At 43.1% G+C, this 18,423-nt stretch overlaps 2 protein-coding genes across 9 annotated transcripts; both read right to left on the bottom strand.

Moving 5' to 3' along the window:
* Nucleotides 1-105: 105 nt before the first annotated feature.
* On the bottom strand, nucleotides 106-8,100 carry LOC112891667 (probable E3 ubiquitin-protein ligase ZFP1). 5 transcript variants are annotated; one of them, XM_025958584.1, is made up of 6 exons: nucleotides 7,806-8,100; nucleotides 2,058-2,938; nucleotides 1,477-1,826; nucleotides 1,040-1,138; nucleotides 796-960; nucleotides 106-582 (listed from the first exon to the last, which is right to left on the bottom strand). In XM_025958584.1, exons 2-6 carry the CDS (start codon nucleotides 2,854-2,856, stop codon nucleotides 433-435), a joined length of 1,563 nt encoding a protein of 520 aa, XP_025814369.1. In that variant the 5' UTR covers nucleotides 2,857-2,938; nucleotides 7,806-8,100; the 3' UTR covers nucleotides 106-432. The 5 variants fall into 5 exon arrangements, with proteins under 5 accessions (XP_025814369.1, XP_025814367.1, XP_025814368.1 ...); XM_025958582.1 differs by having other exon boundaries at nucleotides 1,040-1,141; nucleotides 7,806-8,097; XM_025958583.1 differs by having other exon boundaries at nucleotides 1,477-1,829; nucleotides 7,806-8,096.
* A 4,261-nt stretch (nucleotides 8,101-12,361) lies between these two features.
* Nucleotides 12,362-15,632, bottom strand: LOC112893588 (splicing factor U2af small subunit B-like). Of its 4 annotated transcripts, XM_025960994.1 has the most exons (4): nucleotides 15,406-15,632; nucleotides 14,249-14,319; nucleotides 13,809-13,938; nucleotides 12,362-13,527 (listed from the first exon to the last, which is right to left on the bottom strand). In XM_025960994.1, exon 4 carries the CDS (start codon nucleotides 13,495-13,497, stop codon nucleotides 12,601-12,603), a length of 897 nt encoding a protein of 298 aa, XP_025816779.1. In that variant the 5' UTR covers nucleotides 13,498-13,527; nucleotides 13,809-13,938; nucleotides 14,249-14,319; nucleotides 15,406-15,632; the 3' UTR covers nucleotides 12,362-12,600. The 4 variants fall into 4 exon arrangements, with proteins under 4 accessions (XP_025816779.1, XP_025816781.1, XP_025816780.1 ...); XM_025960996.1 differs by lacking the exon at nucleotides 13,809-13,938; XM_025960995.1 differs by lacking the exon at nucleotides 14,249-14,319.
* Nucleotides 15,633-18,423: the final 2,791 nt, after the last annotated feature.

Here is an 18,423-nt window from a genome sequence, read left to right as displayed (position 1 = left end):
CCAGTATTCAACAGCAGAAAAACTATCCTCAGTGGATGCAATGATGCCACCATCATCACTGATTTGTCCAGATCGATAAGAGTCATTTAGGCCCTGTCAAAGTTCTAAAAAATGTACAGGAGGATCCATGCTGTATTAGTTTCATTAAAGTTAACATAGATACAAGGCTGCCTAGCGAGGCCATTACGGAAGCTTTGTCTCCCCGGTTCGCCTCTTCATACACAAGGGGGGCGAACTGAGCAATTTAAAATATTCTACATTTGGAGAAAAATAATAAATGTTATGGCTGTACAGTTTCAGGAAGCTGAGTACTCCCGATCACAACAAGGTGAACAGCAAATACAGGTAGCACCATTGTCTACCACTTCTTATATACAAAATTGAGGTGAACGTTTGTCGAAGCAAATAGCTAACAGGCTTATTCATTCCTGCTCATTGTCCATGTCTTTGGTCGGTAGACAATGCTGTTGTCTTGCAGATGGGGCACAGGTTCTTCACCAACAGCCACTGGTGCACGCACTCAGCATGGTACCTGTGACCACACTCAAGGGTGCCAATGCAATCTTTAACCTGGTACTCCTCCTGCGAGATGCACCGAGCAAACTTTCTTACAACAGTAATTTGGCGAGTAACAAAGTACACCAACACCAGTGCTAAGCTTAAACAAGTGGCAACAGCTATGATGTTAAAGTGAAATATAGGACAGATAACTGGTTGATGATTCATTGCTTTGGACAGCTGAAATCTTAGCTGTCAATAAAGCAAAGTTAACTAACTATAGTGAAAGAGAAGGACCTGGCATATAATGCAAGCATCATTCTCTGGAGAAGATTTAGATGGCTGATCAGACGTGCTGGATGTTCCTGGAACATATAAGCTAGTCCTCAATTTATCTACAATGAGGCATTTTGTCAAACCAGTATTGACATCTCCGATCTGCTCTTCTAGTGCTAAAAGCTCCTGTAGTGAAAACAAAAGAAACATGTCAGACAATAGCTAATGCATGATGTGAGTGTACAGAAGAGGCAGCATTCAATACCTCGTAGGTCATGCTGTCTATATCTAGCCGCATATCTCTATGCTCATCTACAGAATTTGACACTTCATACAATCTTGAAAAATCCATTATAGTGGCATGCTGCTGGGACAAACAAATAACCATGTGAGCTACAAGTGCAATTAATATACATGCTTAACAAAAACAAAAGCAGTACATTTCAAGTGCTGAAATATTTCTGCCAAGAGTACATCTGGTTACTGTAAACTCATGTAGCTAAGAGTTTAAGACATAGTTTCAGTTATTCATTACATAGTATAATGACAGAAACAAGTTACATGCTGGTATAAATCAGAAAGGCATGCCATTTGATATGTGTGATTATTAACAAGGCAAACCTATAACATGTATTTATCCCCAACTATAAAGACAGGTAGCCAGGAAGCTAACTGCCAGAATAAAGTGTAAGTGTTAGTTACCTCAGGTGGTAGAATCCTTATGTTCCGGTGGTTAACTGGATTTGCCAGAAACGGATGCTGTGGAGGCCCAAAGGTACGCTCAGAACTGGAGAAGAGAACTGGAATTCGTGGACCTAAGTGGAGACGGTTTCCAGTATAATTAACACCACCATGCAATGCACCATTATTGTGACATTGTTGGTAAGGGACTTGCATTTGAGTATGATCGAGCATATTATGAGCTTGCATGCCATGCATCACGTGCTGGGGGAAATAAGGTACAGGTCCCCGACAAACAGCTGAAGGGCCATTCTGATATTCATGAAAACCTCCATTTGCCATATCTATGGCTCCTGAATGGGCAAATCTGCCTGCTGATAGCAAAACATTTCAAATCATATAACCCCAGTAAAGAACTCAGAAGACCATTTTACTATTAAACTGACTTGCGTTGTTGTAATTCTAACAAACCAAGCTAATCAATTACTAGTTCAGTAATCTGGTACACTTGGCAACATCTTTATATTTATCAGTATTGATTATAAACAGAACGTTGAAAATATATTTTGAAGATGTTACCATTCCATGAACCCCTTACTTACCTTGAACATTAGTAGTTGCATTGATGTATTCCCACTGGGGAATTCCATCAGCAATACCATTTGCAGCCTGGGACATCCATGAATGGCCAATGTGAGTTGTTGGAAATGTATAGTTCGCACGCTGTGTTGATTCCGGATGAACAGGCATTGAGTTGAACCCATTAGTTCCAGGTACGGAAGATCCTTCTAAGGATTGCCAACTGCTGTGGCTGTGATATTCTGATGGGTTGAATGGTGCAACATTAGAGGAAACAGTTGATTCAAAAGAAGGATCCCAAGGCCTAAGCATAGGATTCTGAGGTGCATGAGAAGATGAGCTTGAGCTTGCAAATCCATTGACAAAATGGTAGCTTCCCGCGACTGCAGCATTTTTCCTTTTAATATGTCCTCTAGCACTTTCACCAGTACTGTCATTTCTGCTACTCTCATCCATACTTCCTGGGACTTGGTTTAAAGGCAATGGTTGATTCGTCGATCCAAAGCTCTGAGCATGAGAAGCATATCTGTTCATTGATGTTGATGACATGCAGGGATTGTACATAGTTGATGCGAAGACAAAACCAGAATCAACACCTACATTCAGGGGTGGGTTATGAACAGGCTGATGCTGATGATTTATGCTCACATCATAGTAATTTCTTATATCAGAGAGACCAATGTTCGTCGCGTTTCCTACAACTCTGACAGCATGCTGTGCACCTTGATCGGATATCTCACTACCATTGCCTCCACGAGCTTGCCCTCTCTCAGATGTAAGATCAACGACTTGGGGAGTGCATACCATATTTCGAAATGCCATAACGCCAATTATTATTTCCCTTAGCCTCAGGAAATAGCTAAGGCAGACTAAGTCAACAACTATGCTTTATCATCACCTCTACCTGATACCACATAAAAAACAAGGTAGGGTTAAATAAAGTTAGTAGGCTCAGAACATAACTTGCAAAGCAACAAAGTTGTGGAGTTTAGGAATTTGCAAGGTAAAGGACACAACAATTTTAACAGTTGCATGTTAAAAAGGTAATGTTATAAAAAGGCTAAAGAGGACATAGAAGGCAAATAGCAAAGTCTATACAGATATATAGATGAAGTTGTCACACAGAACATTGACATGTAAAGACGACCCTATAGGTGACAGGCCATGAATCAGTGTCCCTCACTTGAGTTATAAAGCTCAAGTTTAAGACAGCTAATGGTGTGGTTCACGCTCACCCAACAATACAAAATAAAGACATGCAGCTTCTCCAAGTCAAGCATAACTACCCAGCGATAAGTTGATTCTTAATGTTGAGATTTTCTTTATCATAAGCAAGAAAATAAAAGGTAACTATTTTCTTCTAAAGCAACCCATTCACAAGGAGCAGTGCTAATTAATTCTTACTAAAGTAACCTAGCGCAACATAAAGCATTGCATAGATATTCAACAGATGCAGTCAAGAGTTCAGGATTGCCTCCAGGACTTCAAAAAATGCAGCAATAAATCACTCGTTTAGCGTTGTATGATGTATACAATCACTCTCTGAACCAAAAATAGTAACTGTCATAATATTATGTCAATGTCAATGCCGTAAAAGGAACCAAAATAACTTCTTGCCAAAGAAAAAAAATCACTCGCTGAAGGATCCATCATTTTTACATATATCAATCAGAAAGGAGTGGGGATGACAAAGATCAGAGGACCATAGCAGCCGCTCTGATTATTCGTCCCAGGCACATGATTCAAAGATCCAATAGTCACATGCAATGTGCTACAGTAAAGTGGAAAATTTCTGACGTCAATGAAGAGAAGTGATAATTACAGCGATTAGAGCATCTCCAACAATATCTAAAAAACAAGTTTTGGGAGCTAGCCAAAAAAATTTGGGAGTAAAATACATCCCCTCCCCCAACAGTTCCTAAAATTTGGATCCAAAACGTTGCCACCTCATCATCTATGGGCCCACGCTTGATTTTTTTCTTGATAACAAACTAATTGCCGTTTCCTTGTCAGACTGATCAATTGCCGATTCTGCTCTTTGACAACGTACGTAGTGCCGCCTACCAGCCATGGCCTGGACTGAGCACACCGTGACCTAAAAAAATAAGCTACTTGCAGAAATGGGCCGGCAGCTGCGCACGGTGGCAGCATAGCAGCAAGGACAATCTGCGTGCGGCCGATAAGGGAGGGAGCAGTCTGGATGCTAGGAAAATTAAAATGCGGATGAGGCGCAGAGGAGGGGGTCGATGGCAGGATGGCACCAACGGGGACTGACGTGAGCCGGATGGCGAAACTTTTCGTGATTGGGAGCTCAGCATGGTGGTGCAAATATAGCTGTGGAGGTCGTCATTTTTGGAACTGTGAAGAAATTGGGCATGGAGATAGGTCACTGTTGGAGCCAATTTTTTATGTTTATTTCCAAAACAAGATTTTTTGGGATGTGTTTTGGGTGCTCTTGGAGATGCTCTGATATAGCTGAAAAATGCCGAGAGGTGTATAATTCAAGCCAAGAAAATCGTACTTTTAGTGAGGTCAACAAAAAGTACTGGTGGAAAGGACTCAAAGAAGGATCTGCACAGACAATGAAAAGCATGCAGGAAAATGCAACCAGCAGGGTGAACAGCTGTTTAAAAAAGCCTTCTGATTACCAGCCAATTACTTATGTGATCAGCGCAGTTAGAACCAGCGATTTGATAATTTGACCAGCTTGGTGCATGAGAGGAAGGGAAAGACTAACAAAAATGGATGCATATGCATTACAGGCTAGAGTGTATGCAGGTTGCATAATAAGAACTAGAAAGCCATCAGTATAATATAGAGATGATTGTAACAAGAAATTATTTCCTTTTTGAAACGGAAACACCATGGCTGCAAGCCACCAGCAATCAGTTCACTGCTAATAACCAGCGGAAAATCTGCATTTCACACGTGCTGTTGACCACTCTCATAATGGCTTCAAAGTCGAAGGTGCCAAATAGAGTGAAAGATTGGAAGAATTGTGAGGAAGAAGACAAGGTAAACATGTATACTGTGCGAAGGCAAAACTAATAGCATAATAAAAAAAAACTCGGCCTGTGGGGGGAAGAAACCCCCGAGCATTGAATAAGAGAAGACCTCTCACACAAGCTGAGAAAACCCCCGAACCCCTGCCCCACCCTTACACGGGGGCGCCGTTACCCGTGTGAGTGCGGGCCAGCACCTTCTTTTTGTGCTTTGGAGTGGCGGCAGGCGAGGGGATTTTTTTAACCCCAGCCTGAAATTCGCTCCAACCAGGAGTCAAACCCAGGACCTGAGGAGTGCTACTGAGGCCACCTAACCAATCCGGCTAGGCACCCGTTTGCAAAACTACTAGCATAACGAGCAGCATGGGTAATACATATAGATTATAAATGACTAGTCTTTTCTGTATTGAACAAAGAAGGCAAGACATTATGAAAGGGTGAAATCCGGTGAGGTCCTATAAAGCTTAGAAAGGCAGCCTGATACCATATTGTGCAGCTATGGTTTGAAAATTAATAGATGATCGTGCGCTGTTACCCCCCAGCTGTTTCTAGCCAGTTCTGAGGGAACCAGCTTTATACCTGCTGGTTTATGTCTACAGGTAGTGCAGGCAGTTATTCGGTGTTTTTTCTTTGGGGTACGAGAAAGAGAAAGAATTTTCTTCATACGAAAGTGGGATTCTTAAAAAAGAAAAGATAATCCTTTGCCACGTAGAAATACTAAATTTACTTGACATCAAATAGCAATCCAGCCAATAGTGCATGCAACTAAAGATATAAACAAGAACTTCGACAATGCTCAGTACCAAGCATGGATAACAACTATATCCATGCAGCCATGCAGAAACTATTACTTCCTAAAACGCACTGAAAATGTGTAATATCTTATAGTAATTGAAATTTAAACTTCCATTCAAGGCATATTTAATTTGGTTGGTTTATCAAATCCTGAAAGGACTGCGTTTGAAACAATAGCACACGTGATAGACTAGGGGTAGCACCAATTGGAGAAAAGCTTCTGCAACAGTGGTTGATATAGTTTGTATATAATGGGGGCGTCCAGAGGCAAGGATTCATAGCAGAATCCTAAGACTGTAAGGCACCAAATGTAAGGAGAAGGTGTTAATGCTTCCACCACCAACCGCGCACCCCCCCCCCCCCCCCAAAAAAAAAAACCAATTTGTACATGGTCTTTATTGTTGTTGTTTTTCCCTTTTTTTTCTGGTGGTCTATGTTAGGTTTCATCTCTAGCCTACCCAAACTTGCTTGGGAATGAAGGTTTTGTTCTTGCGGTGGTGGTGGTGGTTTATCAAATCCCAACCAGGTCCTAGAAATCTAGCGAAACAGATTCTTGATGATTTTATGTTGGGATATGAACCCTGAGCACAATTTCTTTGTAGTCATTGAGAAAAAAGATATACAGATCATCTTGCACGAGAGTGGCTACGAATGCTACGATTTCTGATGTCAAATATATAAGGATAGTGGAAGGTACGACAAATAGAGTGCCAGTAATCTATTGCAAATAAATACTTTACTATTTTAAGCTTATTTACTGTTTAATCATCCCACTGTGCAAAATAACTAGACAACTAAACTATGTATATCAACAAAGGTGCCAACAGAATCAATTATCTAACAGTACAGATGAGACATCTCTATTTAAACATCCTATAAAGTGAAGCAATACCAAAGCAGTTCAAAAACACGCGCCCATCCACGTACATATTTGTATCAAAAAAACAATTTATATTAAAAAAATCTCCATGATCAACTAAAATTGTATTAAAAATGGTTATCGTTATCACAATTACCAGCACTGAACCAGAAACTCCAATCACAAGAAATATTCTACACACTGAAACACAAAAAAAAACTCAGGACATAACTCTAGAGGTATATCAATCATCTCCCTAACCCACTAGTTGTAACTTTTAGTGATGAAACAAGTGCAAACTTCACTTGCCAAAAGGCATCATATTTCCAAACAGCCAACCAAACAGCTACCCACCACACAAGTTCACAACTGCAACATCCCAAGCCCCACCAATGACTCAACCACACCAAATATTGCTGGAAAGTTGTCCCTATTCTGTTTATCATTCGTATCTTCACCAAAGAAAGTTTACCTCCAACAAACTCACAAAATGCTCAGCATACCTGACTCGAACTAATAAGAGTCCACATTTCCCATTCTCTGCACTAATAACACACATGCATGCGCTTCCATCTAAATGGCAGCAAATACACAGCAAAAGGACATAATTTACCCACTAACCGCACACGTAAGCGTAACGGATGCATCCCCCTTAGCCCCTCAATGCCTACCAAAAAATGCTTTAAAAATAAATGCTAACATGTCTGAGCAAAGTTCTCCACGCCAACCAAACGCACATGCAAATAAAGCAAAAGACATATCAGGCGGATTCAACGCCTTCTAAAGTTTAGCCACTAACCAGAGACGGAAACGACTACTCACAATCCCGAGTAGAACTAACCGTATGCCCGGACTGCGGTATCCTTGTGCGGTTATACTCACAGTCCCACCTCCCCCGTCCAATTACCGACGAAATTCGCGGGCAGTGCCGTACAGGGCACTCAAATCGCACGCTCCCCCGAATCCAATTCCTTCCCCCGCACTCCGCCCACTCGCGCATGGCCGGCGCCCAAGTAGGCAGATACCTTCGCGCCCACCCAAAGGCAGTCGAGCGAGAGCGAGCAAATCGCGGGGGGAAAACCGGTAGAAAATGCGGAAAATTCGCAGATCGTCACCTCGGGGAGCACGCGATCCGATCGGCGAAGTGGGAGAGGGGAGCGAGCCAGCCGACCGCGGCCGTCGGCGGAATCTGTGGTGGGTGGCGCCTCGCCTCAGGAATCGCGCGCTGGTGGGTGGAGGGAGAGGAGCGATCGCCCGCCGCGGTGGGGCGAGCGGAGGGCGATCGGCGGGCGGAGGGGGGGAAGGGGATCGGGGGGGAGGAAATTGGCACCGGGAGGGAGGGGAGTGTATTTATAAGCTCGAGAAGCTTTTTTTAGAGAGAGAGAAGAGTGGTGGTACAGGAAGAGAGAGGGGGAGGGGCGAGAGAAGAGAGAGAGGAGAGAGGAGAGAGGACGAGCAGCAAGAGGCTCTGGTTTCTATCGGTTTTTAGGCACAAGGGGATATAGTATTCGCGAGCTCTTTTTTATCTATATGCCCTCTTTTAATTTTTTTTTATGCGTGAGAGAGAAAGGCAAAGAGAGAGGAGGAGGGCGAGGAAGTGTGTGACTACAATTGCCCAATTCTTTGTTTCTGTGTGTGAACTTACGCGGGGAGAGACTCCAAATGCCCATTATAGGGCAGAGGATCCGGTACAGTGAGGTATGGTGCTCGCCGTACCTTCGTTCCTCCGCGAGTAACTTCTATAAATCACCAGCTAACCGTCTCATCTCAATCTGCTATAGTTGTCGGCCACTCGCCTTCTGTTCTCGAGGAGTAGAAGGGATACGAGAAACAACCAAACGAGTTATTTGGATACTGCTAATGGGATTCAACATGATTGATACGTGCGAGACTAGTCAATAATAACTAGTTTCCAGCCCATCCGTCGTCTTCCTCTAACGCTAGCTAGGCTTGGAGACACGAGGCACCATGCACGCATAAGCACCACGCATGCATCTACTCTGCAAGATATGGACACGACCCATCATCCTCCATGGAAGTAGAATGTAGAGCCATCAAGCGATGCTGGGCAAGGGTGTGGGGCTGCGATCGTTGATTCGGAGGGAGGCATGCCAATGCGGTCGTGTACTTAGCTACTCATGTCACCGTCGCGTTGACACGTGATACCCCGACTCCAAATCTTCGAGGCTCCGAGCAGCCAAGCAGACAAGTAGCCTATTGTGCTTAGTTGTTCTTACCTTTCATTTATTTCATTCATAGTTGGTTGTTTAATTTAGCAAATATGGTGATTTGGTGAAACGATGCACCGAGAAAAATAGCATGATCAATGCTAAAATGATATGTATAAAGCGTAGGGTAGTTTTGAAATTTTTATTATTTACATTGTTAATCTCGCCATACTTTAATTTTATTTCATCCTCCGCCACTGGCCACTTATATGCTTTGTTGCAAATTTATTATCCAACAATTGCTCACTGTACCTAGAACATACTGTATGGATTAATATTGTTGTCTGTTGTGTCTCTAATCTCGATTCAATAATCATATTGCAGGATGTGGTTGATGCTAATGGTGGTTTTAGCTAGTGCATTTGTATTTCATCGCATTTGGAAATTGGAAGTAATATGATGAGACGATTGATTCGCAGGGGGAAACTACCTTTAGCTATTTTGCCCATATGCTAGGTATATTGATTGATTTTCTGACCCGATGCATTCTCTTAATGTAAACTACTTTTTTTTATTATTTTAATTGATATTTTAGACAATAGAAAAACTTCATACAAGTCAAACCTTTTATCCAAAACATCAAATAAAAGTCAAACCTTTTATCCAAAACATCAAATAAAAGTGATCAGAGGTAGTATAAGAACATGAACATAATAAATTTGCCGTATACTAGCCGACAAGGCTTTTAATTTCTTAAAAGATAAATAAGAATAACATTTATTGATTCATTTATCACCTTTATCTGGTGCATACAAAAGTTTTGTTGATAATACTACGCCTTTGAGCATTTATGATTTTTGTTTCCAATAGCTCCAAACTTTTGCGTCTGCCTTCTATATTTATCCTTTATAGGCCAAAACAGTCCAATATCAAGAATAGTAAAAGAGAAGGGCACACAATGACATGATAACTTGTCCTTTTTCTCCAACAAAAGAGTTGGTAGTTTTAGGTTGGCATTCGTCCATGCCGATTCCTTCTATATTTACCTTTTGAATGTCAAAACAGTCCAACATCAAGAATAGTAAAATAGAAAGGCACACAATGACACGATAAGTAGTCTTTTTTCTCCAACAAAAGAGTTGGTAGTTTTAGGTTGGCATTGGTCCATGCCCATGTGATTAGTGGCCGCCTATCATTATTGGTTTATTGTATTACGTTATCCCTCCCTCTAATTTAATAAGGTAGAATTAACACAGCATCCATCCTTTGATGTGAGTTCACAAATGATACTAAAGGATGATACTGAACAATTTTTAACGGATGACATCGAATATTGTAAATGCTTCTATGAAAAATATGTGCATGGTTTCATAAACTTTCACATTTCAAACAAAAGGTGGCCTATGTCACTCAAAAATGAGATCTGGTTGTCTCATTTGATCTAATTGTAGTAATTTGAAGATAAAGTGGCAGTAGCATTGAAGTGTTCGCTCTAGCAGAAAATCTGGCTAAAAGAACTCCATGGAGTGAAGATATTAATGTGTGTTTGCCTTAATAAACTGGAATATCGAACCATTTAATTAGTCAAACTTGTGAACATCTGGGTGAGCATTGAATTTGAACCGTTGAGCACGTGGTCCATGGCCTCTCAACTGGAGACTGACAATCAAGCCAGTGGCCTATTGCTTGGTTCTTCATAAAGCCCAACATTCCTATAACTTATCATCTTTTTTCTCAATATTGATCATTAATAGTTTGATTTCTCCATAGTTAACTATTATTTCCTCTATATATGCAATACCCCTAGAAATCGATGTATGCAGACTATGTTCATTATTCGGTTTTCATTTGTGCGCGTGCTAGGTTAGATATGATCCTTCTTGATCACGAAATACTTTAAATGTCTTAAGTTATATAATTATTTCTCCTTTTTATTTAATGTATCCTTACACATCAGAAACTCTCCTTTGACAACAATTAGATTCAAGATTCCTCTCAAATTTAGCTCAGATGGCGAAACACATAATGTAGTTCAAGCCATGAAACCTCTTATTTGTGTAGACCTTACAGCAAAAACTACTTTACTACTTTCTCCGTTGATCTTTCATGCAAGGTCAATTTTGTGTCACGCACCTTCCAAGGCTAAGTGATTACACAACCGTCTTACCTATCTTGCACCATCTGTTTTGGGGGTTGGGTAACATATCACACCTATCTTGGCTGGCTCACGTGTGAAAATGGAAATGATGTGCTCTCCATGTCACCTCTAACTTTACAACTACATGTACATAGAACAAATTTCCTCTATTTCACAATATTTATTTGATCCGTGTTCCTTGCCAACTTAATCCAAAGTGATACCTAACAAAATCATACTCTCCCTATTAGATAGATCAACTTCATCATCTATCTAATGACAGTAAGGCGAGCCAATTTCGTCAAAATTTAACTTGATTTTTTACACCACAAAGACATTACCAATCGGATGTGGTGCCTCTTTTCCCGGCAGGGCACAGAAAAAAGCGTCCAGAAAGTGCCACCCGTCAGCTGTGCGCCTGTGCCGCGGTGTATCGGCACATGGCCGCCCGTCTCGCGACAGGAAAAGAGGGAGAGCAGCCGCTACCGGCACTCGGCAAACCTGCCTCTGCCGCCGCGCCGCGCGGGTGCGCGCGGCTCACGGGGTCACGGTTCGCCCAATGCTGGAGCCGCCAGGTCAAGTTCGTGGTGGAAGTCACATGGCTTCCGTTACTGCACATAGCTTTTAGAGCAATGCCAAGGTGACGTACTGGCGTCAAAGGGACACAGCAAAAACAAATTACCTCGTGCATCATCATTAAACAACCAAATTACATGGTACTGATAAGTGATAACCATGTGCTGGCCTGGGCCGAGGAATCCTGCCAAAACCATCTGAAATCGACTGAACACCGTACTCGGGTCTGAAGTCCGGTGCTCCGCCAATTCAAACAGAAAAAAGGTGGCCCTGACGAAATGTTTATTGTCGAATTTTTTTTTGATAAATCTGATTTTGGATGAAAGCAGTGGTTTAGGTCTAAAGAAGCACTGGTAATAAATCTGACACGACAAATTTGAGGCACTGAGCTAGTAAAGTTTATTCGAGATCTTGGGGTATATTCCGAATTTAGGCCAGGCCGCAGGAATCTTCTCTTTCAGATTCTTGACTCCTGACCACCACAGAAGGGCGGCCACCGGACTCCGAAGAAAATTATGCGGCCGCGACCTCTGACGGTCAGAGTCAGACACCCAGACGGTCAGACCTCAGAAATAGCGTAACAAACGGAAACGGGAGCATTCGCAGATTCCAGAAAGCCTGACGGTACTCTCTTGCTGGACAGTCCGCACCAGTGGCCAATTGGCCATACAGGCAATTACGCAAAGCACGGGAGAAACGAAAACAAAGGCTGTGCCAATGCACACCAACAATAGCAAGCAGAGCTCAACTAAAACATACACAGGCTCAGGCACCAACCATCACAGTAGCATTATCATAAGGCACCATACGAAAGCTGCATTGTAGAATGGTGTGGAACGCACAACAGCCAGACAGAAATGTTTTTGGCAACACACAAATGACAGTTTCAGAGTCTTAATGGGCAAAATAAATTAGTATCCTTGCCCTACACTACACATCATCAAACTAAAATAATTCTGACAACATAGCAATCTCCCACACACAGCATAGAACGGCACCAGTAACCTGCCTTGCCAGACTTGAAGGGGCTCACCCTTGTTTTTCCTCCCTCTCACGGTTCCACTGCTCAATCTTAGCCCTGCGCTCCTCGCTGTTCTCCCTGATCGGGCTTCTTGCACGCCTGGGAGGGGGGCTGCCACCATGCCTGCGCCTCCCTCCATCATCGTACCTTTCATGCCTGCTGCCTCCACCCCTGCGCCCACCACCACCACCATGGTAGTCATCACGGCCACGACCACCGCCACCACGGTAGTCATCACGGCCACGGCCACCGCCACCACCGCCACGGTAATCATCTCGGTCACGATGCTCCCTCCTGTGATGTGGGCTAGGGCTGCGGCTCCTTCCCCTGTTTGGTCTCCTGTAACGCCCAAAGAGCTTTTTCCTCAGATCCCGACCAATCTGCTTCACATGCATAAAATTGCAATATCCCCCACGATTGCAGCTGTTCTCCTCATACTGTCTGCAGGTTGCTTCACGAAAATCAGTAACTGGGGAGAAGTCAACAACAATTGGCCGGCCAGAGTAAAAGCGGCCCTGAAGGGCTGTATGAGCTGCAGCTGCCTGATCTTCCTCCCTGAATTGGACATAGACATTGCCTATCATGTGATCAGCAAGGTTGTCGCAGACATTGAGGTTTTCAATCTCACCAAACTTGCTCAGTTCCTCAAAGATATCCTCATAAAAATCTTCAAAATGCTCCTGCATCTTGCGAGGATCAATTGGCTGGCCTTGAGCATCAACCCCAGGGGTGATCATGTCAGGGCGTTGATACATGTTAACCAGCACAAGAGTCGGTGATATGGTTGGCCTGTTATGGAGACGGGAGCAACGATCCCCATGACGGCAAGCCCCAATCTTGAAGTAAAATGGGCAGTTGACTCTATCTTTCTCTGTACCAAATATCGAAGCCAAGTGCTCCGCCATGATTCAGAATAGGTCCAACTGAATAGAAGCCTGCAGAGAATATGTTAACAGATCATTAACCCTCTAAATTGAGCAGAGTGCTCCCTGATACATGAAAGCCCCCCAAACTTTAATTGGTCTTTGGAATACTGATGGACAATGTAATAACACAAGATATCAGTGGCATCAACACAAGATATACTTCAAGTGTTGTCACCACACATGTAAAGATGACAAAAAAGAATATATCATCATGAAAGTAAGTTCAACTATGTCCATGAACTGTATTTAGTTTACAATATTACCAACACAATAGCATCAAGCATATTTACCCATTCATTTTGAACATTGAGGTTAACTGCCCAAAAAAGGAGCAGCTACTCAGACCTGCAGTCCCAAGACATAACAGGTCTGGAGTTCTTGCAAAATAACACTAATCCCAACCGCTTCTTATGACCTAATCTGCACACTAACTCAAATTGTTAATAACAGAATAAAACAAGCATAAAAAGTATATGACATAGGAGAATTTAACATTTCTCCTACTGCAGAGCATAAATGAATATCTGCATTCTGTTACTTAGCCTAAACTCTGCACACCATACAAATAGTTAACACCAAAGGTACAACCCCTGCAACTGCAAAAGGAAGATATACTGATAGTGTCCCCCACTAAAGAGTTTACTGTCCCTGTCCCTGTCCCTGCAACTGCAAAGAGACCAACAAGCCAAAAACAGAAAGCAATGCAACTTTTCGCCTTGCACAAGAGCACCTCCTTCTCAGGTAGGCCTTGTTATATCCGTCCGGCAAAGAATTTTATTTCAGCCAATTTAAAAACCTAATCTGCACACCATTTAAGATCATTAAAATCTAATCAAGTAAAACAACCAGGAAAAGAAATAAAGTATATTACTGTCAAGAATACTGATTAAAAAGAAAAACAGCACTTCCAAAAATATACTCCTTCAGTTTTTGAATATGTAATGTTTAGGACAAGCTGATTACTTCAGAATAAACTAATTAGCTTGTCCTAAACATCATATACTAAAGAAAAGGGAAGTACATAACTTAGAATCCTGTGTGCTAAAACAGTTTCTAAAGCACACAAGGCACTAGGTGGGTGGTGCCTAGCACCTTATCGCCAATTACACAGATCAAAAAGTGTTAGCATCATATCTATAAAAGACAGTCAGCCATAAAAGAACTGCTGCTTGCAAGATGCTGGCACAGTTTTAAAACAAGCTAGGAGATTGCTTCAACAATACTAATATAAGTTTTAGCCGACAAAAAAAATGCAGCATTGGTTTTCTGAAAATAATGAAACACTCCAGACCAAATGGCCAATAATATTCACATCAAATTTAATTTCCATGTCACTGATTAGGATGGTTTCCCAATCGAAGTATGGTGCAAGAGACTCGTGCGCGCAAATCGGCTTGGTGAAAACAAGCTATCACCTAAAGGATGAACAGAAACAGGCACACTTAACTGCCAAGAGACATTACACCTTAGCTTTAATTTACAGCAAAACAGAAGATCACTGGTAGAACTTCCCACTCAACAAAGCAAAACTAACAGAGGTAGCTAAACCAATACACTTTTCCCTTGTTACGATTTGGCTTCACGTGCACGGAGTGTCCAACACACTAACAGAGCACCCATGTCATGAATCACTGTTAGTTCCCAAATCAAGCAGCAGGTCGACAGCGCTAGTCACAACGGCAGCATTGCAAGGCGGCTAGGTTCAGTTAGACCCTAAGTTTTGCGAGGTAAAATAAACCTAACTTACTGCTACCCGCAGCAAACAAATTCACAACGAACTGGAATCCCGTCCCGAGAATAAGTGTTCGGATTTGAGGCGACACAGCAAATAAAAGAGTCAGCACAACATAACGAACAATTCGTCCAAGCAAGGTAGGGTTTGCTTACCAGCGAGAGAGGAAATTTCGAGTCCAGATGGATCCCACTCCACGACAGTGCGGGGGAGATGAGGACGGCGGCGGCGGCGACTTCGGAAGGAGGAATAGAGGCGTGGTTGCGGGTGCCTAGGATCTGGAATTCTAGACCGGGGCGCGTTCGGCGGCGCCGCGGTCAGGGGAGGGAGACTGGGAGAGCCTGCGAACAGAGCAGGGGCAGGGCAGGTCAGTCGGGCTAGGGACTGAATGCTTTTTATAGCCTGTGGACTTGATTCGCAATTGTTTCGACGTCGCGGGGTTTTTCTGTCAAAACGGAAACTAAGGCAGATTTTTGCAGGATGACATTCTAAGCACATGTCACCGCACGTGTCCGTTGAAAATAATAATATTTTAAAATAAAATAAAATATTCTAGAATAAAATAGAAAATTGGAAATAACAATATTCCAGAATATACCAAAACAGGAATAAAATATTCTGATTAAAATACACCACGGGTCTTTGAATTTATTGAGTTATCTCCATATGATCTAGAATGTATATTTAGATACGCGAACTCTCTAAATAGTCCATCTTAAGTTCAAAACGCCCGCACAAACTTATGATGCTGATGTGACATGTCACATTAGCGAATATATGCAGAAAACTCCTTAATTTCTATCACCCATTACTTCGGCATCCACTCCTCCCCCCCTCTCCTCGCTGCTGGTTGCCTATATCCGACACCCACCTCAAGGTCGTCAGCTCGACCTGTCCACGCCGTCGCGCTTTGTCTTCCAGTCCGTCCACTCCCGCGAGGAATCCAACTGGTGCCGCCTCTCCTCCGCCCTCGCGGTCGCCGCCAAATGGTTCCAGTTAGGACAGACATCGTGCTGGGCGAGCTTTCACGACCCAGGGATGGACATACGCGGTGTGCAGCGGCGCCCGGCGGCGCGGCCGAGCGGCAAGGGCCGCGTTCCGGCCGCTACGGCTGCGAACGCGGAGGGAACGCAAGAGCACGAGCATTAGGAGCTTACCAGCGACCTTTTTCTGGTTTGTTGTGAGGAACAGGGTCGGGAAGGTGGTGCTCGGCGACGAGTGGCGGAGCTCGGGCTTGGGCAACAATGGCAGCCGCGGGATCTTTAATCCCCAGCTATTGAGGGTATGGATCAGGGAAAGAGAAAGTGGGGAAGGAAGCTAGATAGGTGGGGAAGGTTCAGGAGGCTACAATTTGATTTTGGTGGAGGGGCGCGCTGGGATTTGTGGCCGCCGGCGGTACTGCTCAGGCAGTTTGCGTCAGCAGGAAAAGAACGAGAGGAGAAAATGGAAAGGAGAAGGAGGAGGTTGTCCGAGAGAAAACGGAAAGGAGAAGGGTGCGGGAGGGAGGGTGAGGAGGCGACGGCGGCAAGCAGCAGCAGCAACGAGGTGAGCGACAACGGTGGGAGGAGCGGCAGCGGCAAGTCGGCCGGTGGGGGCGGGAACGGGTGCGGTTGTGGTGTCACGGCCAACGCCTCCCTGGATCAGGCGCGGTCAGGCAGGCGAGGGCGCGACGCCGTTGGGGGGCAGCCACGCCGGCGAGGGAGCGGCGGCCAGGCAGCGAGGAGACAGAGGGGGCAAGAGGAGTGGACTAAAGATGATAGAAATTAGGGGGTTTTCTGCATATATTTTGCTAACCTGGCATGCTATGTCAGCGTAAGGAGATTGCGTGGGCGATTTGGATGCTAGATGGATCCTTAAGAGAGTTCGGGATCTAAATATGCATTTTAGAAATTGAGGGATCCGGTTGACATAGCTCGATAAGTTTAGAGACCCGTGGTTTAAATATTCTGAAATATTATTATCTCCAGCATATATATGCGATGATGCATCGGCTGATCGCACGTACGACGAATAGATACCTCCGATTTTTAATTTTTAGATCATTTGATCATTTTGACTCAAACGCGGGCACGCGACGGAAAATGAAATGCAACTACGTTGAGACTTTCCATACAAAAATTATTACGCTAAGACTTCGTTCAAAGCTAACAAATTTAAGGATGGCGAGAGGGAAGATATTTGATATAGAAAAGATAACAAAGAAATTATTAAAGATTTAAAAATTATCTAAATGTATTCATGGTTTAATATAGTCTCTCACTGATCACTATATCTCCCAACAACATTAAGTATCAAACTTTTCTAAAAACATGTAAGGCTAGAATAGCCTTTGCTTTGCAGAACCCTATGGACCATGTTCTTTCTATGATACGCCCGACTGATGCCTGCACTCGAAATTCTAACGAGACTGCCAACTCATGTGGTGGTCACACTTCTAATTAATGGCAGTTTGGCATGATCGCTTACACCATCTTTCATCTGGAATCAAATTTTAGTAGTAAAAACAACTTTTAGCTTTATTCATAGACTTTGTGGTTGAAAAAAAATAAAATCCAAGGTTTTAGATTGAATAATTGGTTTATCAAAATTGAATTGGGCACTTTAAAATGTTGATTCCATGGTTCAATTTATATATCATTTGATAGAGACGTATAACAAAAATACAACAGTAAGGGATGGCACACTAAAATATCATCTTCGTTTGCTATGTTATTTTTTTCTTAATTCTAAACCACTAGTGTTGTGTTCCTGAATCCTGATAATCATTTTGTTGCTTGTTCCTCTTAGATTGACTGCTAGCTCCGCTACTGCATGCCACATTGTGGCATCATGCAGTGAAGATGCCAAGTCGAATCAATTCAATGAGTCTACTTAGTTGAATACTTTATTCACTGTTGATACGTTTCACGTGGACCAGGTGCTTTTGTCTTGTGAGTTTAACACTTAAGTTCATCTTATCTCCAAAAAAAAAACTTATAATGACTTGAGTTCTCCAATCATTTCTCCCTTCGTTCTCGATAAAGAATTCGAAAAAAAAACTTCGGGGCTATACGTACGGCTCCCACTATGGGCTTCATCGTAGAATTCGGTCCAACAGAAGCCCAACCCAAAACGTGGGCAAACAATCCACAACTTGCCCTCCTCCAGCGGCCCACGTTCACAGACATGCGGGG

This window comes from Panicum hallii, chromosome 5 (genome assembly GCF_002211085.1).
Source record: "Panicum hallii strain FIL2 chromosome 5, PHallii_v3.1, whole genome shotgun sequence".
Classification (NCBI taxonomy): domain Eukaryota; kingdom Viridiplantae; phylum Streptophyta; class Magnoliopsida; order Poales; family Poaceae; genus Panicum; species Panicum hallii.
The sequence above is the reverse complement of the archived record's forward strand: the minus strand, read 5'-3'. Positions and strand labels throughout refer to the sequence as shown.

Excerpts from the sequence above, each read along its gene's own strand:
- LOC112893588 (XM_025960994.1), bottom strand. The coding sequence starts at position 13,497 with ATGGCGGAGCACTTGGCTTCGATATTTGGTACAGAGAAAGATAGAGTC.
- LOC112891667 (XM_025958580.1), bottom strand. The coding sequence starts at position 2,856 with ATGGCATTTCGAAATATGGTATGCACTCCCCAAGTCGTTGATCTTACA. Across the intron at positions 1,142-1,476 it reads TAAGGATTCTACCACCTGAG|CAGCATGCCACTATAATGGA; the intron begins GTAACTAACACT and ends TGTTTGTCCCAG. Across the intron at positions 583-795 it reads ATGCTTGCATTATATGCCAG|GAGGAGTACCAGGTTAAAGA; the intron begins GTCCTTCTCTTT and ends TGCATCTCGCAG.